This window comes from Musca vetustissima, unplaced genomic scaffold, assembly GCF_032173495.1.
Source record: "Musca vetustissima isolate MV318-11 ecotype Yass unplaced genomic scaffold, APGP_CSIRO_Mvet_v1 utg249035, whole genome shotgun sequence".
In the NCBI taxonomy this organism is placed as follows: Eukaryota; Metazoa; Arthropoda; class Insecta; order Diptera; family Muscidae; genus Musca; species Musca vetustissima.
In genome coordinates this window covers 19,790-43,417 of record NW_026883437.1, presented here as the reverse complement: position 1 = coordinate 43,417, position 23,628 = coordinate 19,790, and the positions used below count along the sequence as shown (strand labels likewise).

The window sequence follows — 23,628 nt, the reverse complement described above, 5'->3', positions numbered from 1 at the left end:
GTATTTTGCATTTTATGTAGTAAACTAACAAAAGAGAAACAACAGCGTGTGATGCCATCCACTTCTCTCTCCCACTATCCACCAACAAATAACATTCATTGTCCTACTCTTCTGTCAATAATTGTTTGTTTTCAATTGGCACATGCGAACCTGAGCAGCAGCAACAAAGTTAAGTCACGGCATGACATGTGTGAATGACGAATGTCAATCGCTCGATCGATCCAGTTGAGATTGATGTGGCATATGTGTGTGTGTTTATATGATGTATATGATTTCCAAATGTTGCCGATGATGATGACGATGATCATGCAAACAAAAAGAAAAACAACAACAAAAAAGTATGATGGAATTTTATAGGTGTTAGCATGTGCATGCACAGCAAAGCAGCAGTTGCAAACAACAACAAAAAAAAAAAAAAGAAACAACAACAACATAATATTCGTTTATTAAAATAAATATAATATTATAACTATTTAAAAATTTATATAATTATAAAAAACCACAAAAAAGAAAAAAATCTTATTGTAATCATAACTTCAAAAAAAAAAAAAACATGAATTGTTGTTATTATTAATGTTTTGGGTGAGGAGGAATATTTTGAACAAACGAAGTCCAATGGTCTGATTATCCTTAAAAAAAGGATAGTTTGATAAATCTAGGAAATGTATTCTTAAAGATCTATGGCAGGAGCTGCGAAAAAAAAAATACTTAGAAAATATACTTTTAAAACAATTATGGTGACGATAAATCATTCAATTTTTTTAAATCCCTATCAAAAGGTATTTATTAATATTTATTTATTCCAAAAAATGCCGATTTATTTATTCCATTAAGGCCGATTTCAAATAAATTGCAAACTATACTACTCCATGTAGCAATGATTTCTTAATAATATAATACAAAAAAATATTTACAAATTCAAATTTAGAGAAGTGCCGTGAATTCTAGCAATTATTTGTCTTTTAATTCTTTCGGTTATTGGTCCTTTCTATAGCCTGGTAGCAGTGGAATCGGTGATATCAACGGGAACAGCATGCTGGGCATTTCCAGCCCATCTACTATATATATATATATCTATAAAGACTCCCTTCAGCTCGTCTATAAAGACTCCCTTCAGCTCGTCTATAAAGACTCCCTTCAGCTCGTCTATAAAGACTCCCTTCAGCTCGTCTATAAAGACTCCCTTCAGCTCGTCTATAAAGACTCCCTTCAGCTCGTCTATAAAGACTCCCTTCAGCTCGTCTATAAAGACTCCCTTCAGCTCGTCTATAAAGACTCCCTTCAGCTCGTCTATAAAGACTCCCTTCAGCTCGTCTATAAAGACTCCCTTCAGCTCGTCTATAAAGACTCCCTTCAGCTCGTCTATAAAGACTCCCTTCAGCTCGTCTATAAAGACTCCCTTCAGCTCGTCTATAAAGACTCCCTTCAGCTCGTCTATAAAGACTCCCTTCAGCTCGTCTATAAAGACTCCCTTCAGCTCGTCTATAAAGACTCCCTTCAGCTCGTCTATAAAGACTCCCTTCAGCTCGTCTATAAAGACTCCCTTCAGCTCGTCTATAAAGACTCCCTTCAGCTCGTCTATAAAGACTCCCTTCAGCTCGTCTATAAAGACTCCCTTCAGCTCGTCTATAAAGACTCCCTTTCAGCTCCTATAAAGACTCCCTTCAGCTCGTCTATAAAGACTCCCTTCAGCTCGTCTATAAAGACTCCCTTCAGCTCGTCTATAAAGACTCCCTTCAGCTCGTCTATAAAGACTCCCTTCAGCTCGTCTATAAAGACTCCCTTCAGCTCGTCTATAAAGACTCCCTTCAGCTCGTCTATAAAGACTCCCTTCAGCTCGTCTATAAAGACTCCCTTCAGCTCGTCTATAAAGACTCCCTTCAGCTCGTCTATAAAGACTCCCTTCAGCTCGTCTATAAAGACTTCCTTCAGCTCGTCTATAAAGACTTCCTTCAGCTCGTCTATAAAGACTCCCTTCAGCTCGTCTATAAAGACTCCCTTCAGCTCGTCTATAAAGACTCCCTTCAGCTCGTCTATAAAGACTCCCTTCAGCTCGTCTATAAAGACTCCCTTCAGCTCGTCTATAAAGACTCCCTTCAGCTCGTCTATAAAGACTCCCTTCAGCTCGTCTATAAAGACTCCCTTCAGGTCGTCTATAAAGACTCCCTTCAGGTCTTTAAAAGATTCCTTTCAGACCCTCTAAAAAGACTCATTTTAGCTCGACTATAAGGACTCCCTACAGCTAGTGTATACGACTTTTTCAGTTCGTTATTCACAACTTCCATTTTCGTTACAATAATTAAAAATCCATAATATTCTAAACATTAAATTATATTTCTATTTCAATGAAATACATATGCATATGTATGTATTTAACTAAATATTACATTGATTATTCATATCTTAACATTCCTTTCTATATTAACGATATACTTGGTACATCTTGTAAATCATCCAATGTCATAACGGCCTGATGCAGGCAAAAATAATTCTCAATGCATCCTTTGATAATGGATTCATCTATAAAGAAAAAAAATATTTCTATTTAAAAAAAAAAAACATAATTATGTACTTGTTTACAATTTTTAATTACCTGGATATTGATTTTCCATGATTATAGAACGTGCTATATGTCTGGCTAGCTTCTTGAAAACAAAACGATTACCGATTAGGCCATGTCGCATTGGTATCATCAAATGTTTCACCACCCAGGGTGATATACGTTTAACACAGCTGCCCATTAGTATATCATCCAGCTCAATACTAGGACTGCAGGGTGTAAATTCATCATCACTATCATCGCCAAATAATTCCGCGAATTTCCATTTCATAATTTCGTGCCAGCGCAAATCTTCTTCCAGCAAACGGGCCAAAGATTCGCTTAGTTTACGTTTTTGCATAAATAATTCACATGGCCATAGGCTATTGCTGAGATCTTTTTCACAAATTTTACTACCACCACCACTAACACCACATGTGACAGTAGCAGGATATATAGGTGTTTCTTGTTCTGTAGGATTATCATTAATATGTAACGACAATTTTGGACTGTGATTGATTGTTTTATCAAGGTTAGGAGTTTGTTGTGTTCCACCCACCTGAGCCAACTCAATTTCTTTTAATATTTTACATATTTGTGGATCATCGGGTTCTTGATTCGGATCAATGCCAAATATTTCATCCAATTCGGTTTTTTCCTCACTAAATAATCTGGCCAATTCCAAGGCAACACTGTCATTGGAATTCTCCATATCGCCAACAACATCAGCATCGATAGATTTTGTTAAACCCGTTTCATTTACAGCTTCGGGGATTTGTTGTGGATATGGTGAAGATGTTTCAAGATGGTCAGGCTGTGTTGCCAATAGAGGAGTTGTGTGTTCTTTTTCTATAACTTGATGCTTGGTATTTTCCTTATACGGCCGATGATGGTAATGATGTCGTCGTCTTTGATGATGATGTTGTTGTTGTTGTTTATCACTTTTGTGTGATTCTTTTTTGCGAATATGATGATGAGGATGACGATCTTTTTTTGTCGTTAAGGACTTATCGTCTAGCTTTTTGCCATGTTTTTTAATATCCATGTTTGTAGTTATGTGTCCATTATGTAAATGTCGTTTGAATATTTCAATTTTTTCATCCAGTGTCATTTCATAGTTGTCATCTTCAGTCGATTGAGTGATTCTTTCGTGATCATTGAGGTTAGGTTTAGGTTTTTCATTATTGTGATTTATGGTTTCTCGACAATTTCCATCTATTAAAGTTCCATCTTCAGTTTGGGTGCCTTTGGTTTGTGGTTCATTCAGTTCAAAATTTAATATTGATTCTTCGAGTGGCTTTAGCAGGCGTTGTTCTTCTGTTGAACGTCGAACAATTCGAATCTAAGGAAATAGAGAGAGAGAGAGAGAAGATAATAAGAATAATATATTAAATATTTTTTAATTGATTCTGCCATTTGTAAAGCCCTAAAAGGGAGTCTGCATAGGCTCCTATAAAGGAGTCTTTATAGGCTCCTATAAAGGAATGTTTATAGGCTCCTATAAAGGAGTCTGTATAGGCTCCTATAAAGGAGTATTTATAGGCTCCTATAAAGCAGTCTTTATAGGCTCCTATAAAGGAGTCTTTATAGGCTCCTATAAAGAAGTCTTTATAGGCTCCTATAAAGAAGTCTTTATAGGCTCCTATAAAGAAGTCTTTATAGGCTCCTATAAAGAAGTCTTTATAGGCTCCTATAAAGAAGTCTTTATAGGCTCCTATAAAGAAGTCGTTATAGGCCCATAACAGCGTCTTTATAGACTTCTACAAAAGCGGCATTTAGTGTCCTTGTAGATTTCTATATATATTATGAATTCTTGGTCTTATTTACTTCCTCTATACTCACTATTTTTCCCATAGCCCTTTGATATCTCAATGATATACGACACGCTTCCACAGCCTTATCCTCCAGCAAATGTGCAGTCTTTTTGATTGATTTTTTATATTTTTCCTCGAATTCTCCATTCGGCGTATTTTCATCTATCACAACATTCCGATGATAATAACATTTTTGGAAATTCTCCATAAGCTGGCGTTCGAGGTAGTTAAAATAATGGCTTCTTACCTAATCAAACAACAATAACAAACTATTTATTAAAATACCCTGGAGAACAATGTCCGGTTACTTACCATTTCTGTTAAAATTGGAATATCTGGATCCTCCTCCTCATGACAAAGTAAATTTTTTATATCAAAATCATCGACAGATTCCAGGTAAGGGATTTCCTTTTCAATTTCCATCATGATTGTTTTCGCTGCGGATAGATTCCGAGAAATCCTGAGAATCCTAACAAGAATTACAACAAAATGTAAACAAATAATCTCCTAGTTAGAATTTGCAAACAAGGATTGCAACTTAATGTTGGATGTGTGGCATATCTAAATCAATCTACATTTATAATCGTAATCTCGTAATGCTAGGAATTTTTCTTGTTTATAATAAAAAAAATATATTTTTTATTTACGGTTTTATATAAATTTTAATACTTGTTTTAAATAGCTAAAATAATTGTGAATTTTAATCAATTATGTGTAATTTTGCCACTTGTCGGACAACATCAATTTAGAAGCCACTTGCAAGAACCATACAGTGTTGTATTTGCAAGGAATGAATAAAAGAGAACAACTTTGAAAGAACCCAGTAGGGAAAAGAACTAGTATTGATAAGATACATACTATTTAAATATTATAAGAAAAATACCATTACTGAAGAAAATATTTTGGGTAAATAATTTAAAAAGCTTTTTATTTGTTGATTTTGTAATATTTACTTAAAATTTAGTTCGAATATAATACTTAATTTCTTATATAATAAATGTAATATATAATTTATAGTTTTGTGTAATTTTCAAGAATTACAGCAAGGACAGCATGTGGTAAAAATTTCAAAACGGTCCGCGATGCGGCCCTAAACTTATGCCGATATTTTCAATTAAGGTATTTAAAAAACTATACGGGTCAATATAATTTCAAATAAAATATTTTTTTAATATAATATAATACAAAAATAATTTATTGTTCCATACGATTTTCCTCTTCGCCATAGATTTCATTGTATTTTGCCACAAATACACGGGGGTCCTTCTTGAGAATCTAAAAAAAAACATTTCAAATTAAATGAAAAAATACAGAAAAGAGAAATATGTAACAACCTTTGCTGTGGATTTAAAAACCATCTCTTTATCGAATTCAATGTGAGCTCTACGACCCCAGTTATAGAAAAATCTACAAATAAAACATGAATATATACATATATATATATATATATTAAAAATTTTGCTTTCTCTCACATTGTTTCGCCATTCATATCGGATATAACTTTATCTCGTTTCAAATAGAGCTGTTTGACAAAAGTCTCCGTTAACAGTTTTTTCACATTTCCTCCAAAATATTCATGGCAGCTATCAAATCTAATACGCAAACCTTTAAGAAAATTTTCCAAGTTCTCTACGAAAGAAAACAATAAAATTAAAAATGTAACTAAAAAAAGTCCCATGTATAAATAAGCATACCTTCAGTTGTATTGTGTTTATCTGGGGAATCGGAACCGCGCATAAATAAATATGATAGAACAATAAATAACAACGTCAATTGTTGCAGTTGTTCATCGTCATATAATAGGTGGCATTTAGCCGTATCTTCATTATAGCATATAAAGGCTTTTCCACTCTTTGTGTCAGGTAACTCGGCCACACCAATTCCATAGGTCTACAATATATAAATACAATTAAAAAAAGAAAAATTGAATTTCAAAATTTCGTGTTTACCTCTTGCAAAACTGCTTTCGCCTGCTGAAAGGCCATGCTAAACATTTTCCCTCTGATATTAAGAGCCGCACAAATATCCTTCTCCTTCATGGGAAGCTTACATGATATGCCGTTGAGTATATATGTTATAATTTCATTACGGTGACCTGCAACTGCACCAACATCGAAGCCTGTTTCCATTTTTTGCAAAATTTGTTTTTTGTTTGGATGGATGATAATGGTTCAAAAGGAAGTGAGTGAACTAGAATAAAATGAACCTACCTAATTTAAACACGTTCCACAGAACCAAGATGAAAAAACCAATAATGAAATTAACCTACCTAATGTAAAAACGTTCCATAAAAACACAACAAGAATGAAATTGACCTCATTGAGAATGACAGTGAACGCATAAATTAACTGAAATGAACCTACCTAATTCAAAAACGTTCCGCTCGTATTGTTAAGGGAAACCGTTATTGTTTAGTAATGTAAAAATGATTTTCTTTCAAATGTTTTTAAATTAAGTAAAATAAAAACGGATTTACATATAATATTTAATCATGATTAAAGACTAAATCAGGGTTTATTTGCTTGATTTACATTTATAATCTATTCTTATACAACTAAGAATTTTTGTTGTTTATAAAAAAATATTTTTTTATTTGAAGTTTTATTAAAATGTTAATAATAAATAGTTAAAATAATTGTGAATTTTCAATTATGTGTAATTTTTACACTTGTCATACAGCATCAATTTAGAAGCCACTTGTAGAACCATACAGTGTTGTATTTGCAAGGAACGAATAAAAGAGAACAATTTAAAAAAAAAAACAAATGACCCGGTAGGAAAAAGAATTGCTATTGATTATATATATTTTATTAAATATTGTAAGAAATTACAGCAAATAAAAACTTATATTAGTTGAAAATATTTCAAAAGCTCTTTATTTATAGAATTTTTAATATTATTTCTAAGTTAATTCTAATCTAAATATGTGTTTTTATAATAATAACAGTTATTTTCATTGTAAATTGCACTTAGTACCATGAAAATACCAAACATTTGGCGGAAACCTAATATGGGGCAATGTTAGAACATGGAAATAAAGTTGAATCTTTGTAATTAATTAACTTTAAATTTGGCCACATGAATTGCAAAGTAATTAAATATATATTTTATATGAACGTTCTATCCAAACGTAGACATAGTATATTATATGCGAAATTTTGAACATCGATAGTCTCCGACGAATATATATTATGTCCTAATTAATATTAGGCGAGTTTACTTGCGGCAATTATTATCGTTCCCTTTTGAACTTGCTTCATGCGTCTATACAAGGCAATTCGGTTTCAAAAATATTTCTTTTTTCATTTGATGTCAATAGTTTTTCACATTTAAATAAATATAAAATGTCAACAAATACGAAATACACAAAACGAATTGCCAGAAAATTGTCGGTACGAGCATTTTTTTTTCCATTTCTATTCCCCTTGCCCCTCTCTCCTACAGTCAAAGACTTGCCGCAAGGAAACTCGCCTAATCTAAATTGGGACTATGTTCCAGAAACTGCAAAAATTCATTCTATTTATAGAAATTATTTTGGATAAAAAAAGAATTTGTTGTCGAAAATATTTGTGCCGGCGTATACGAAAGGGTTGGATTAAATATTTGCTGAAATGGAAAGGTTGGCCTGAATCGCAAAATACTTGGATATATGAAAATACATACGAAAGTGGACGTAAATCCACACGAAAGATGAAAGCCATATCCCAGCGTCTTAAGGTTCATTGGTTGGTCAAAAGGAAGTATCATCGGCCGCCTTGAAGGAGTGTAGTTTTTATAAGAGAATTAAAGCGGAAAAACTAATCAATATGGTGCTTTATATTTTCTAATAAGTTTCAAGGATGTAGGTTAACCAGAAATAGTGTCAGCCACAGGGACAAACATAAAAATATCACAAATGGTTATCAAATTCTATAAGGAACTTATGTTGCCATCGGATTATATGGAATGAGAGAACTATATTCCGTAGGAGGGAATAACTTGTTTGTGGTATTCAACTAATTTTTACTTTTCAGTTTTTTTTATTTATATAAAAATAGCTTTAATTAATTAATAAATTACTGACAAAACCAAAAAATAATTTATTGTTGCATACGATTTTCATCTTCGCCATAGATTTCATTGTATTTTGCCACAAATACAGTAGGGGGCTTCTTGAGAATCTAAAAAACAATTCAAATTAAATGAGAAATACAAAAATATGTAACTACCTTTGCTGTGGATTCAAAAACCAGCTTCTTGTCGAATTCAATGTGAGCTCTACGACCCCAGCTATAGAAAAATCTACAAATACAACATGAACATCAAAAAATATATTGGAAAATTTGATTTCTCTTAATTAGTTTCGGCATCCATATCGGATATAACTTTATCTCTTTTCAAATAGAGCTGTTTGACAAAAGTCTCAGTTAACAGTTTTTTAACATTTGCTCCAAAATATTCATGGCAGCAATCAAATGAAATACGCAAACCACTAAGAAAATTGATCAAGTCCTCTATGAAACAAAGAAAAAAATGAATTAATAAAAATATAACTTAAAATTCCCATGTATCTACATACCTTCAGTTGTATTGTGTTTATCTGGGGAATCGGAACCGCGCATAAATAAATATGATAGAACAATAAATAACAACGTCAATTGTTGCAGTTGTTCTTCATCATATAATAGCTGGCATTTAGCCGTATCTTCATTATAGCATATAAGGGCTTTTCCACTCTTGGTGTCAGGTACCTCGGCCAGGCAAATTCCATAAGTCTGCAATATATAAATACCATTTAAAAAAATACAAATTTGCATTTCAAAATTTCGTGTTTACCTCTTGTAAAACTAATTTCGCCTGCTGAAAGGCCATGCTAAACATTTTCCCTTTGATATTAAGAGCCGTACACATGTCCTTCTCCTTCATGGGAAGCTTACATGATATGCCGTTGAGTATATATGTTATAATTTCATTACGGTGACCTGCAACTTCACCAACATCGAATCCTGTTTCCATTTTTGCAAAATATTTGTTTTTATTGTTTAAAGATGCTCTGCGTATTATTATATGGGTATGTTTGCGCCAAATAATTATCAGCCTGTGGTTTGGCCTATTATAAAGGTAGATATACAAGGTAGCCGCATCGGCGAATTTCTACAACAAACTTCGGTTGTTGTATTTTGATATGTCAAAAATATTTTGTCAAAACAAACAGATTGACAAGATTTTTTTACACAAATTCTGGTAGAAAATGTTAATGAAGATATAGCCAAACAATCTCTTCGAAATTCGGAGATTTTCATTTATAAGTTTGTTTTTTTAATTTTTTGATTCAACATTACAACAACATTTTAGACATTTATTTGCACCAACAGCTGGGTCGATGCGGCTACCTTATTAAATACACCTTGACTTGGATGGATGATAATGTTTCAAAAGGAAGTAAGTGAATTAGAATGAAATGAACCTACCTAATTTAAACACGTTCCACAAAAATTATATTAGTTGAAAATATTTCAAAAGTTCTTTATTGATCATGGTCGAAATCATGATACTACTGCAACGCGGTTTTTGTACGAAAAAAAATACAACTCTCTCTCACAAAGTACCAAAATTTACAATTGCTTTCAAATGTTGTTTGTTTCTAAAATTTAAAAGTTTCCAAATACAGAAATGAAAGATCAAAGAAAAATAAACATTATTTATAGAATTTTTGTGTTTTTAGATGATTTTTAACTTTTCACAGTATTGCAAAAACATTTCCATTGTTGTAATTTTTCTTTTTATTTTCACATTGCAAACTAATATTCTTGGCGCAAGTTAGTAAATTTGTATGTATACTAACAAACATCAGCTGATCTACGAAAAGGTACCTAAAATTTTACTTCAAATGATAATAAATCATAATTATCGAGAAATATTGGCCAATATTTATACCAGTTATTTGGATAAATAATATATTTTTATTTTATTTTATTTATTGAAATATTTATAAATATATGTTATAATTTAAGCGTAAATGTATTCACGAATAATAAAAAATCTATTTTTATGTCAATTCGCACCTTTTTTGAACAAAAAGTATGCTTGTTACAATATTAGAAATAGCACAACTCTAATTACTCTTAGTTTAGCATATACTCGTTTTATGAAACAATTTGATGTGTTGCCATGTGCCATCTACCATCAAATAATAAGTAATCGATAACACAAACAACCACAAAAAATAACTCGTAATTGGTATTGTGTCATCATCGATTACTTTAAATTTACCGACTACTACCCGACAGTTTAGCATTAACACTTTTAGTTGGCGTTTTATCGGCTGTTGTGCATTAACTCTTCTATACGAAATTAGAGAGTTTTTTTATTGAATATATTTTCGTTTAAATATTTTACCAAGCACATACGTATTTTTGTTTATTGATACAAATAAACTACGTGTTCCATAACGACGGGTGAAACAAAAGTGTGAACTAGCAAATAAAAAAAGAAAAGGAATATTCCGTGCCTGCTGTAGTTGTGTTTGTGTATGAGTAGAAGTTGTTTCAATACAATCAAACTACCTACGATTTTGTTCATTTCTCGCGTGAATATCAAAAGCAGAAGTGTGTTGTAGAGTAGAGTGTGCTTTGGCAAGTAAAAATATATAGGAAAAAAAGAAGAAACAAAACTACAAAGCATTTAAATCAACAAATTGTAATAAAAAAGAGAGAAACAAAACCAAAATAAGAAAACATGTCTGAAGTTGTTGAAAATATCGATGAACAACAGCAAAATAGCGCGCCATCAACAGAAGCTGCAGCGCAGTCGACTGAGGCGACCAGCGAAGTTACAAAACAAGTTGAAGCTGCCGATGAGACTCCCGCTCAAAGTGACACCACCACAAAGGAGGTGGTGGAGAAGGAGGATGCTACTACCAAAACACCAGATGCTGATGTGGAATCTTCAGCAAAACCGGCCGAGTCATCATCTTCATCGTCACCCGTAGTGGAGAACAAAAAGACACCCGTAAGTGCCAGTTGTGTTTGTTTGTATATTTGTTGTTGACATTCTCCTCTTCGGTCATTTGTGTGTATGTTTTCTTCAGTTCGATAAGTACAAAAACGACAAAGCGCATATAAATGATTCGTCGTCGTCGTATTGTCCAATTAACAAGGTTGCGCGATAAAGCTTACCTCGTTTCTGTTATAGACTCGTCATTTACTCGTGTTACTTGTTTTTTTTTTTCTTCTTTTGATTTTGTTTAAATATTGCTTTTATTATATTCGGGAGATTGTGGTGATTAGTACACGAAGTAGAAATAAAACAAAAACAGCGATTTACTGAGAGATTAATGAAGCTCTCATGAGCAGCTCCAGCGCTGTTGCTGTTGACAGAATTTTTCCCGCGTGTTTTTTCTACCTTTCCTTAGAGAATGGAACACTCTGGAAATGAAAGCATGCAATGAATTTCATTACATTTTGTCATCACAATAGAGATTAGCAACAATAAAAATGGCAAGTGCATAACAAAAATGTTTTCAAACAACATATTTTACAATAAAATGCGCCAACCCATTGTTGTAATTGATTGCCATAATGGCATCGCTACTGGTAAATGTTGCACGCTTTTCCATTCTTTTTTGTTTTAGCTATTTCATTTTTATGAGAGATTTACATTAATCTTTGCTTGTGGTCTTGTCTGTTTCTCGTCCGCATGTAACATGTTACTAATACATTCGACTACCCTATTTCATGGCAGTCAGTCATTCACATCTGTATATATTAAAACACCCGCCACCTCTAGCACCGCTACCACACACATTTAGCCATCTTCCATCGTGACTGTATTTTTTTGCTGTTATTTTGGTTCTTTCTTGATTTTGTTCATGTTTCTGGTTTATTGGTGGTTTGTGTGTTTGTACGACATTATATTTACAATTATTTTGTTCGATTAGCCGTTGCCGGCCAGCCAAACCAAATGTGTTTGATTTTGTTTTGTTGTATTCATGTATGCATGCACGCGCTAGCATGTGTATGTGTGTTTCACATATTTTTTCCCTTTTGCGTGGTTTTATATTTGTCGGGATCGGGATCGGTGTTGAGAGTTTCTCTCTCTCTCAGTGGTAAATTGTGAATTGTGTTGGAAAACATTACCACAGGTAGGAACAAAAAAAGTACGAAAAGGTACATAAAATTCTACTTCAAATGATAATAAATCATTATTATCGAGAAATATTGGCCAATATTTATACCAGTTATTTGCATAAATAACATATGTTATAATTTAAGCGTAAATGTATTCACGAATAATAAAAAAAATCAAATTTTTGTTTTGGTACGTTTATGTCAATTCGTACGTCTTGTGAACAAAAAGTACGCTTGTTACAAAATTAAAAATAGCGCAACTCTAATTACTCTCTCAAGAGAGAGAAACTCTCAACACCGATCCCGATCCCGACAAATATAAAACCACGCTTTGTGTTCTCCTCAATGTTGTTTTTATTATGCTGCCGCCGCTAACATCATTGCTGTTGACGACGTCGTTATCAGTCATCCCATTTTTTTTTCTTTCAAATGTTATTTGTTTTTATTTCGTTGTTTTGTTCCAATTCTTGTTTCATTGGTTAGATTTGTTTTCCATTGTATTATGGCGTGTGTGTGTTTGTGTGTGCGTGCGTTTCTTTTTTCCTATGTGTTTTGTGTTTGCTGTACTTTGTTTTTATATGTTGCGCTCGTGTTTTTTGTTGTGTTTCTCTTCTACTTCGTTAGTTGGGCTGAAATGAAACGTTGTCTCACATGGTTGTTGGTTGTTTTTGGTTGTGGGGAGGAGAGGAGGGATAGTAAACAAGAGATGTAACATTTAGCCGCCGTTATTATTTAAAATGAATGACACCTACCTTACACAAGAGCGATGAGAAGAGATGCCACATGTAATGTATTTGACATATGCAATTAAATGTGCATTGATAGCCAGCCTTTGGTAAGCCTTTTAGAGGCTGTTGCAAAAATGTATAGGGAAATTAACAATTTTATTAGCAAAAATTTGATGTAATTCAATAGTAAAACTTAAAAAAGACAAGAGAGAGAACAACAAATACAGATGAGAAAGGAAGTGGAGAGGAGGGATAGTATGTAAGATATGTAACATTTAGTCGCCGTTAATATTTCAAATGAATGACACCTACCTTACACGAGAACGATGAGAAGAGATGCCACATGTAATAGCTTTGATATATGCAATGTAAAGTGCATTGATAGCCAGCCTTTGGTAAGCCTTTTAGAGGCTGTTGTAAAAATGTATAGGGTAATTAATAAATATTTGATGTAATTCAATTGTAAAACTTAAAACAAAAACAAGAGAGAGAGAGAACAATAAATAATGATGAGAAAGAATATTAATGAGGATGCACATTATTGAGAGCCAAATATGGCACTGTTGCAAAAATGCATTTGACATATGTGCGCAATGCAAAGTGCATTGATAGCCTTGTTTACGACTTTGAGTCTGTTAGGAAACATTTATTAAAAAAATAACATTTTTATTTGCACAATTTGATGAAATTCTATTGAAAAGTCAAAAAATTGAGAGCTTTAAATAACGAAGGGGAAATCGGTGAGAATTTAAATAATATAAAATAATTTATAAAAGCAAGCAATTTTTTTTTGGGTTCCCTCCGACCTCCACCTATCTACTCCCCCTCATTTTTATTTACAAGAAAAAAATGCAACAGGTGTTTCAATGTAACTTTTTTAAATATACATAATGTTTGTTTTTATTATTATTATTGTTGTTGTTTAAATTTGTTTGGAGAATATATGTATGTCAGAAATGTATGTCACATACACTCTATGTAGATAGATACATGTTTTTTATTATTAACGATTGCTAATGCTGAATAATAATAACTAATCATTATAGTGTGTATCGACCAAAAAATAAAACGTATGTATATTGTTGTTGTTGTCTTTAATGATTTGTTTGTTTTTTTTTAGTTAGTCATTATTATAATAGGTAGTACACGGTATGGATTATACATATGAGAGCTTAATGTTTTCGTATTTTTTTTTTCAATATCAATTAAATATACAATAAAATTAGAATAGAATAACACATATAACATTTTATTTTTTTTTGTAAGGAGAGAATATTTCAATGTAAATATTCTTTTTTTAAAAGAAGAAAATATTTTTTTTCTAATTTTTTTGTAAATTTCCTCTTCAATCTCAAAAAGATAATTTGTCTCCAGAAAGATGTAGTTCTTTATAATATCTGTTCGGTTTTTTGTTGCTGTTTTATAGAATATGCGTAACATTATCTCTGTAAAGAAAAAATGATTGGGGGAATTAATTATTTTTTTATTTTATTTGTATATGTAATTACATAATTAAATTGTATATGTTTTCATCACTTTTATAATGTCCTATAATTGTTATATTTATTATATTTTTAATTATTTAATTAAATTAAAATACAATTTATATTTAATAAAAAAAAAATATTTTCAAATTCAATTTGTAAACTTTTAATGTTTTTTTTTATTTTTTATTCGAATAAAAAATTATATTTCAATAATTTTCATTTCAATAATGTCTAAAACTTAGTTTTTAAAGTTTTTAGTTTTTTAATTTTTGAAGAATTTTATTCGTTCAATCATTTTTTTTATGAAATTCACATTTAAAAAATTTTTATAATTTGAAAAAATTAAAAATTTTTTAATTACAAAATTGTTTTTAATTACAAAAAATATAAAATTGTTTGTAAATGAAAAAAAAAAAAAATATATATATGAATATATGAAAAATATTTTTTTTATTAAAAAATAAAATATGAAAACAATATTTTTTTTAAATAAAAAATATACTTTTTTATTTAAAAAAGAATATATGTTTTATGTCATTATAATGTAAAAAATAATATTTTTTAATATAAAAAAATACAATTTTTTACTTATGAAAAATACAACATTTTTTGATTTCTATAATTCAATTCAATTTTAACTTACCTTTTTGTTGTGTATCCAGCCAGCTGCAATTATTGTTCAGGTTTCGGTTTTTTTGGTTTTCTTATTCTCCTTCTCCTTCTTCTTCTGCTTAGTATTTATTTTCGCTATTAGTTTTAGCTAAGGTTTGTCTTTAAAATTTCTCTATATATTGTTATGGTATGGGTGGTTATCTATCCTTCCCCTTAATCCTCCAAATTTCTAAAGGCCTGTTGCATGTCCTCATGCAGTTGTTCGAAATCGGCCTTTATTTTTGCCTCGCCATCCTTGACGGGATCCTGTAAATACAACACAATTGCAATTGTTAGACACTTGTTCTCTCTCAGTCTCCCTCTCCTCTCTCTCGCTTCTTCCCTATTCTCAACTTACCTTAAATTTCATCGATGACAATTGATACATAATATTACCCATCGATTCGCGTATGGTATTCCATGTCACCTTATTATCTGATTGGGCAGTCGATTCCACAGCATGCCGTGCCAATTCATAGAAGGCAATCATGTTCCTGAGCATACCCACTGTCTTATAGAATGGACACACACGATCGTAGGGTGAATAGGAATTTTGTTGCAGGAAATCATCCTTAAGCAGCTTGGCAACTTCCAAGGTTATCTTATCGGTCTCAGCCAACGAGGCCTTACCAACCAACTGGACAATTTCCGATAAATCTTCTTCCTCCTGTAGGATTTCCTTAACCTTGGTTCGCAATGGTACAAATTCGGGGAAATTCTTATCGTAGTATTCATCCAAAGCTCGCATGTACTTCGAATAGGAAATCAACCAATTGATGGAGGGGAAATGTTTACGTTGGGCCAGTTTTTTATCTAGACCCCAGAACACCTGGACAATACCCAAAGTGGCTGAGGTAACAGGATCGGAGAAATCACCACCAGGTGGTGAGACAGCACCTACAATTGATACGGAGCCTTCACGTTCTGGGTTGCCCAGGCAACGGACACGGCCAGCTCGTTCATAGAAAGTGGCCAGACGGGCACCCAAATAGGCGGGATAGCCAGAATCGGCAGGCATTTCAGCTAGACGGCCAGAAATTTCACGCAATGCCTCAGCCCAACGGGAGGTGGAATCAGCCATCATGGCCACATTGTAGCCCATATCACGGAAATATTCGGACAAGGTGATGCCGGTGTAAATGGAGGCCTCACGGGCAGCGACAGGCATGTTGGAGGTATTTGCCACCAAGGCGGTACGTTTCATAATGGACTCCACCACACCATCAATTTCACAGGTCAATTCGGGGAAATCTCTCAACACCTCAGACATTTCATTGCCACGTTCACCGCAACCGACATAGATGATGACATCGGAGTTGGAGTATTTGGAGAGGGACTAAAATAGAAAGAATAAAAATTAATTAAAATTAATGAACCACTCTCCCTTTTCCCTTGACCTACCTGGGAAATAACAGTTTTACCACAACCAAAAGCACCAGGAATGGCCGTAGTACCACCCTGGACACAGGGGAACAGCGAATCCAACACTCTCTGACCCGTAAACAATGGATGATTGGCTGGCAATTTCTCAATTACCGGTCTGGGTTGACGCACTGGCCACACCTGTAACATGGTGTGCTTTGTCACCTCACCATCAAATTCTGTTTCCAAGACGACATCTTCCATGGTGTAGTTACCGGGGGGTGCAATATAACGCACCGTACCCTTACTGCGTGGACTAACCATCATTCGATGTTTAACCAAAGTGTTTTCAACGACAACACCATACAAATCGCCACCGGTGATGTGGGATCCTACCTTGACATTGACGGGGCTAAATTCCCAAGCGGTGCTACGTGATAGGGCGTGGACATTAACACCCTTTGGTATATAAATGGAGCTGGTCATTTCACCAATATCACGCAACGGACGTTGAATACCATCAAAAATACTACCCATAATACCGGGACCCAATTCAACGGATAAGGGTTTACCTGTTCGCAGGACAGGATCGCCCACGGTAACACCGGAAGTTTCCTCGTACACTTGAATGGTGGCCATATCACCCTCGAGACGAATAATTTCACCAACTAGTTCATAGTAGCCGACACGTACCAATTCGTACATAGCCGAACCGGACATGCATTCGGCGGTAACGACTGTTAGGCAGAAGAGAGGGGTAGGAAGAGAGAGAGAGAGGGAGAAAAGAAAATTATTATTGCGTTGTATAGGTTATGTGAGGTGGATTTTTACCTGGTCCAGATACAGCAAATACTCGTCCATATTTGGATTCTCGCTCCTCATCAGCGAAACGTTTCAACAACGACATTTTGGCAGGATGTGCTGAAAGAGGAAGGGGGAATAAAACGAAGATGTTAGGACAATATATTATGAAAGTAAAATGGAGAAACTAATAGGTGGATGTGATAATGCATTATTTATAGGAAAATTGTGGTCCAACAACCATAACCGATTTTTTTTGACTTTTTTTTTTTTGAAAAGTTCAGTATAAATGTAAAAAATGCAAGGATTATTTTTTCATGGAAATTGTGAATCAAAATTTATAACCTGAAATTGTGATCTATTTTTTTTATAGATTTGTAAAATTATAATCGCAAATTTTAGTACAAATTACAACCTCAAATTGAATACAAAACAGTATATGGAATTTATATGTGAATAAATACACCAAAAAAAAAAACAATTTTTTATTTCCAATGTAAAAAAATTAACCTCAACATATTTCATAATCTCAACAATTTTGTCTAGATTTATTAGTTTTGAGATATTTTCCCAGATTATAAAGATATATGTATATTAATTGCGTTAATAATTTTAAAATTTCAACTCGAATCTCCCAAAACATAACCTCAGTATTCTTAATTCTTTTTTCTACTATTTCAATTTTTAACCATCCTTTTTGATCATATATTTTGTGTACATACATATATTGTTTTCAATACCTCTAAAAATGAAAATATCGAAAAAATATAAGCTAAAAATTTGAAAAAATTTGTTGACAACCTCAAAAATTTTTTTTAAACATTCAGTTTTTCAATTTCAGTTTTTCATGGTTTAAATTGATTCCTTCTTAAAGATTTGTGATATACATGCTTTAAATGTGTTAAAATCGGAATTTTAATAGAAATCCGAAAACAAAACCTAAAAGTTTTGTTTTCAATACCACTAAAAATCGAAAAAAAACATAACCTCAAAATTTGAAATAATTTTTAATTTTTAGCAAATTTTTTTAGATTTGAGTTTTGTTTTTTTTTTTTTTTTTTTTTTTTTTTTAGAAAATTTTACAAAATATTTCTCTGTGCAAAATATTCAATTCGAATTTTTCATTTTTTCGCCAAAAATATCCAAAAATTTTTTCTGAATTTTAATTTTGAATAATTTTTTTTTTCACAGATTTTGAGTTTTTTTGAAAATTTATCAAAATTTGAAATTGGGGACATCATTAAAAACTCATTTTTTTTTTTTATAAATTTTGTGAATTTTTCTAAAAATATTTTCCCATTAAAAAATTTCTCAAAAATATTGATTTTGAAATTGTTATTTTTTATTTCCCTATTCAAATCCCTTTTTATGTAAGTTGACATTTGCGCGAAAATTTTCATTAAAAATTGTTTAAATTTTGAAATTAATTTTTTATTTCTATCAAAATTTGACATTTGCGCGAAAATTTTCATTAAAAATTGTTTAAATGTTAAAATTAATTTTTTTTATCGAAATTTGAAATAGGGATATTATAAACCCATTTTAAAAAATTGATAAATTTTGTGAATTTTTCTAAAACTATTTTTCCATTGCAAAATTTCTCAAAAATATTAAATTTTGTTGTTTTTATTTCCATATTCAAATCCCTTTTTGTGTTAGTTGACATTTTTAAGAAATTTTCCATTAACAACTTTATTTAAATCTTTGAGTTTGAGTTTTTTTTTGGAAACCACTTGCTTTTATTAGAAATTGTTCTTAATTTAAATTTTGAAATTCTTTTTTTATATGTTTTGTAATTTTTTTTTCATTTTGGAAGCCACTGGTTTTTAATGTTTTTTCTTCTTCTTTAATATGAAAACATTGCACAATATCCGTCCTTGGCACATTCATGAAATTCCACCATCAGCCTCATCATCAGAAGTACCCCACTACTACCTAAGCCCCGTCCTACGCGATGTAAAATGATTATTAAACATTAAAGGACATTTTTTCCAATTTAAATTTTTTATTTATTTTTTTAATTTTTTTTAAATCTAATTCCTTTTTTCTTTCTTCCTTCCTTCAGAAATTATTATGAAATCTGTTCGGTTCAGTTTTTGGGACAATGTTGTTGTCCTTACGACAAAACCTCAACAACAATAACAAACATTTTCATTTACAAGCAACCACCACTCATTACTTTCTTGTCGTTGTTTGTTGTATTTTCATTCGTCGTAGTTTTTTTTTTGCATCTCCTCCTCGTAGTCGTCGTCTGTTTGTCTCTCTGTCTGTCGTATGTCAGGCCATGAAGAAAATCTATACTGCTTCTTTACAACAAAAAGCCAGGCAGCCACACTTTGTGAGGAAATCGAACACAAAAAAAGGATTATGACATTGCAGGAAATATTGATGAGAATTTTCATTCTCCTGCTTATTTTTCACCAATAGATTTGTAATTAGTTTATTTTTTAGATTTTCAAAACATATTTTTTTTTGTTTCGTTTTATTCTCACACTCGGGGTTTTCAACAAAAAACACAATTTTTTTTAAATGGATTACAAGAGTTTTTCTTCCAATGGATTTTTGGCAATCATTTTGCCAATTTTCTTTCTTTCATAAATTCTTATTTTATAAACAAATTTCAGGTTTTCAAAATCGTTTTCATTTTTTTGCAATTAAATCCATGTTTGCCAGGGAATTTTCTTTTCAAAACACTAAAATTTTACTTACTTTTTTTCCTAAATTAAAATTATAGAATTTTTCTTCTTCTAAATTTTTTTCTGCTGTGCTCTGGGTACCGAACCGTTCGATACGATTTGATGTTCTCAAATGAAAAATTTTTTCACACAAAAGGTATTTTTTCGCTGTGAGAGTTCTTTCTTCGGTTTGAGAGGAAGAGAGAGTGGCGAGAGAAATATGAGAATTTATCTCCTGAATATATATACGATGATGATGATTGGGGGACAAGTGTTTTTGTTTTGTCGCGAGAGAGTCGTGCATGCCACTCTGCGCATCGAAAAATCATGCGCCAATTTTTTTTAAGATTTGTCACACACAATTGGCCGAAAGGAGGAATGAAAGAAACACCAAAAAATCAATTACCTTTCTGTTGCCATCTTCTGTTAAAATTCTCTATTTTGAAAATGGGTGGCAATATTTTGGTGACATTTCGCGTTTTTTTCTTCGATGAACCTTCCAATGACAGTTGGAGAGTCTAAATGAAAGTGTGTTGGGCGTAAAGACTGTAGAAGACCCAGAGGTCTTCTAATTGCTATAGAAAAGCCATAGGTCTTCTATTGATGTAGAAGACCCAGAGGTCTTCTAATTGCTAAAGAAAAGCAATAGGTCTTCTATTGATGTAGAAGACCCAAAGGTCTTCTATTTGCCATAGAAGTCCCAAATGACTTCTATTTGCTATGGAAGACCCATAAGTCTTCTATTTGCTATATAAAACCCATAGGTCTTCTATTTCCCATATAGAAGACCCAGAGGACTTCTATTGCCCATAGAAGCCCCAGATGTCTTCTATTGCTCATAGAAGACCCAGAGGTCTTCTGTTGTCTACAGAAGACCCTGAGATCTTCTATTGTCTGTAGACGACCCAGAGATCTTCTATTGTATATGGAAACCTCTGAGGTCTTCCATTGTCCTTAGAAGACCTTAAAATCTTATATTCCCTATGGAAGGTCCAGAGATATTTATTTTATCTACAGAAAATATAATTGCCCCTTTTTGGAGCCCATGGAACACCTTTGCGAGTATTTATATTTTCACTTGAACTTCTCCTTAAATATTTTTTCCTTCGTCTCTCCTAATAACCACCCTTCATTCTTTTTAATCTCCCTTTTACAGGCCAAACGTACACCCTCCAAACGGTTATCCTATGTAGAACGTGCCCGCCTTGAAAGTGAGGAATTGGTAAAAAATATGGGTGGCTCATTGGAAATGGAAGGTGGTCGAAGGACGCGCTCCAGTACCCGTGGTACACCAACCAGAGCGGCAGCTGCCGCTACACCACCGCCAGCTAAAAAGGCACGTACCTCACCGGCCAGTGGTGCCAGTACGCCGACACGTGGACGTGGGCGTGGACGTAAATTAGACACATCCACAGATAATGCTGCTGGCGAAGAGGAGGAGCAGGAAACCACCAAGGCCGCTGCACCAACACCAAGTAAAAAGAAAACACCAGCCAAGGGCGGTAGAGGAAGAGGTAGAGCGGCAGCGGCTGCTGTCGAAAAAGAAGAAGCCGCCGAAAAGGAACAAATGGAAACGGAAGAGGGAGACGAAGAGACGAAGGTAGGTGGTGTGGATACACCTTTGTTTTTCTTTGTTATAAATTGAAAATAATTATAAATTTTCTATTACAGAAATCTGAGGACAACAAAAAACCCCAAGAGGAAGTAGTAGATGCCGCCGCCACCAAGGAATCAGAAGAACAAGACAAATCAGAAACCCCAGCTGAAGAGGCAACAAAGAACGAGGAGGAGGAGAAGGTGGAAAAATCAGAAACCGATGCTACTGCTGCCGCTGCCGAGGCTCAAACACAAGAAACAAATAAAACAGATGAAGAAAAATCCGTTGCAGATAATGTGGCAGAAGAAACAGTCACCGCCGCCGCATCGGAGGCAGCTACTGAGGCAGAAGCCACCAAACCCACAGAAACTGCAACGGAAGAACCACCTGCTAAAGATGTCACCGACACAGCAACACCATTGCCAGCCGTTACAGAAGAAACCCAATCCCAAGTGGTGGCGGCTGAGGAATCTACTGCCAAATCGGATGATGTGGTGGTCCTGCAATCCGATTCCAATGATAGTCCCATGAGTTCAGATGATGTGGAATTGGTTGATGAACAGATTGAAAAACCAACTGCTGCCGCCGGTGGTGCTGAGGAACCAAAGGAAACAACACCTGCTGCAGCTGCTTCGGCCGCCCCCGCTGAAGCCAGTGAAACGGTTCTCATTGAATCTAAGGACACAACACCCGAACCCATGGAAGTTGATTCATCCTCATCGAGTAATGATGTTGTCGAAAAAATGGATGAAGATGTCGCTGTGGTAGTTGAATCACAAACAAGCAATTCTACCACCACCACCACTACCGCCCCCCAAGAGACGGCAACATCGGATAATCATGAAAATAATGAGGCTGCTACAACAACCACAACAACAACTGATCCTAAGGAAAATTCAGCAACAACAGAGACAGCCGTTGCCAATGCTGTTGTTGGTGCTGCTGATGTCACTGACAATTGCAATTCCGCCAATTCTTTGGAAAAGGATTCAGCGTCCAGCGATGTTGCCGTTGTTAACAATAATGCTGAAGAATCCTCGACAACAACTACACCTGCAATTACTAAAACAAATGAAAATGATTTATGTAAGTATATCGAATAGATAGACAGCATTGAGGAGTTTTTCTATTTTTTAGGAGGCTCTGAGGAGGTCTTCTTGAGACCTCCAATTTGCCTAAGGTATTTTCTCTACAGAAGACGTTGATGTCTTCAGTTCTCTGTAGGAAACCTTAAGGCCTTGTATTGTGTTTAGCAGATTTTCTAGACTTTTATTGTTTTAGGAGACCTTCTATAGAAGACATTGAGGTCTTCTAGTGTCTATAGAAGACCTTCTAGTGTCTATAGAAGACCATGAGGTATTCTAGTGGCTATGTAAGACCATGAGGTCTTTTAGTGTCTATAGGAGACCGTGAGATATTCTAGTGGCTATGGAATACCATGAGGTTTTCTGGTATCCTTTACGTCTTCTATTGTTTGTTTATATATCGAACAGATAAACAGATAGAATAAAATATATTGTCTATAGACTGTATTGGGAGGAGGTCTTCTATTTTCTTTATAAGGCTTTGGGGAGGTCTTCTTGAGGCCTGCCATTACCTAAGGAATTTTTTTAAGGTCTTGTATTGTGTTTTTTGCAGATCTTCAGGCCTTTAATTCTTTTAGGAGACCTTTTATAGAAGACCAATAGGTCTTCTAGTGCCCAAAGAAGACCTTGACGTCTTCTATTGTCTATAGAAGACATTGTGGTCTTCTAGTGTCTATAGGAGACCTTGAGATTTTGTTATTGTCTTTAGAAGACCTTGCCTATAGGAATACATGGAGGTCCTCTAGTGCCTATAGAAGACATTGAGGTCTTCTAGTGTTTA

The 23,628-nt window shown here is 33.5% G+C and overlaps 5 protein-coding genes across 5 annotated transcripts; 1 reads left to right on the top strand and 4 right to left on the bottom strand.

Moving 5' to 3' along the window:
• Positions 1-2,416: 2,416 nt before the first annotated feature.
• LOC133330308 (uncharacterized) lies at positions 2,417-4,779 on the bottom strand. Its single transcript, XM_061538755.1, has 3 exons — positions 4,666-4,779; positions 2,594-3,881; positions 2,417-2,520 (listed from the first exon to the last, which is right to left on the bottom strand). Exons 1-3 carry the CDS (start codon positions 4,777-4,779, stop codon positions 2,417-2,419), a joined length of 1,506 nt encoding a protein of 501 aa, XP_061394739.1.
• Positions 4,780-5,547: 768 nt separating this feature from the next.
• Positions 5,548-6,482, bottom strand: LOC133330307 (melanoma-associated antigen D2-like). Its single transcript, XM_061538753.1, has 5 exons — positions 6,303-6,482; positions 6,048-6,243; positions 5,826-5,982; positions 5,709-5,760; positions 5,548-5,628 (listed from the first exon to the last, which is right to left on the bottom strand). Exons 1-5 carry the CDS (start codon positions 6,480-6,482, stop codon positions 5,548-5,550), a joined length of 666 nt encoding a protein of 221 aa, XP_061394737.1.
• A 2,203-nt stretch (positions 6,483-8,685) lies between these two features.
• LOC133330306 (uncharacterized) lies at positions 8,686-9,348 on the bottom strand. The gene is made up of 3 exons (XM_061538752.1): positions 9,169-9,348; positions 8,912-9,107; positions 8,686-8,846 (listed from the first exon to the last, which is right to left on the bottom strand). The coding sequence occupies exons 1-3, from the start codon at positions 9,346-9,348 to the stop codon at positions 8,686-8,688; spliced, it is 537 nt and encodes a 178-aa protein (XP_061394736.1).
• Positions 9,349-11,070: 1,722 nt separating this feature from the next.
• Positions 11,071-22,645, top strand: LOC133330305 (uncharacterized abhydrolase domain-containing protein DDB_G0269086-like). The gene is made up of 4 exons (XM_061538751.1): positions 11,071-11,343; positions 21,322-21,765; positions 21,837-22,545; positions 22,617-22,645. Exons 1-4 carry the CDS (start codon positions 11,071-11,073, stop codon positions 22,643-22,645), a joined length of 1,455 nt encoding a protein of 484 aa, XP_061394735.1.
• On the bottom strand, positions 15,502-17,617 carry LOC133330302 (V-type proton ATPase catalytic subunit A). Its single transcript, XM_061538749.1, has 4 exons — positions 17,521-17,617; positions 16,729-17,426; positions 15,686-16,663; positions 15,502-15,594 (listed from the first exon to the last, which is right to left on the bottom strand). The coding sequence occupies exons 1-4, from the start codon at positions 17,594-17,596 to the stop codon at positions 15,502-15,504; spliced, it is 1,845 nt and encodes a 614-aa protein (XP_061394733.1). The 5' UTR covers positions 17,597-17,617.
• Positions 22,646-23,628: the final 983 nt, after the last annotated feature.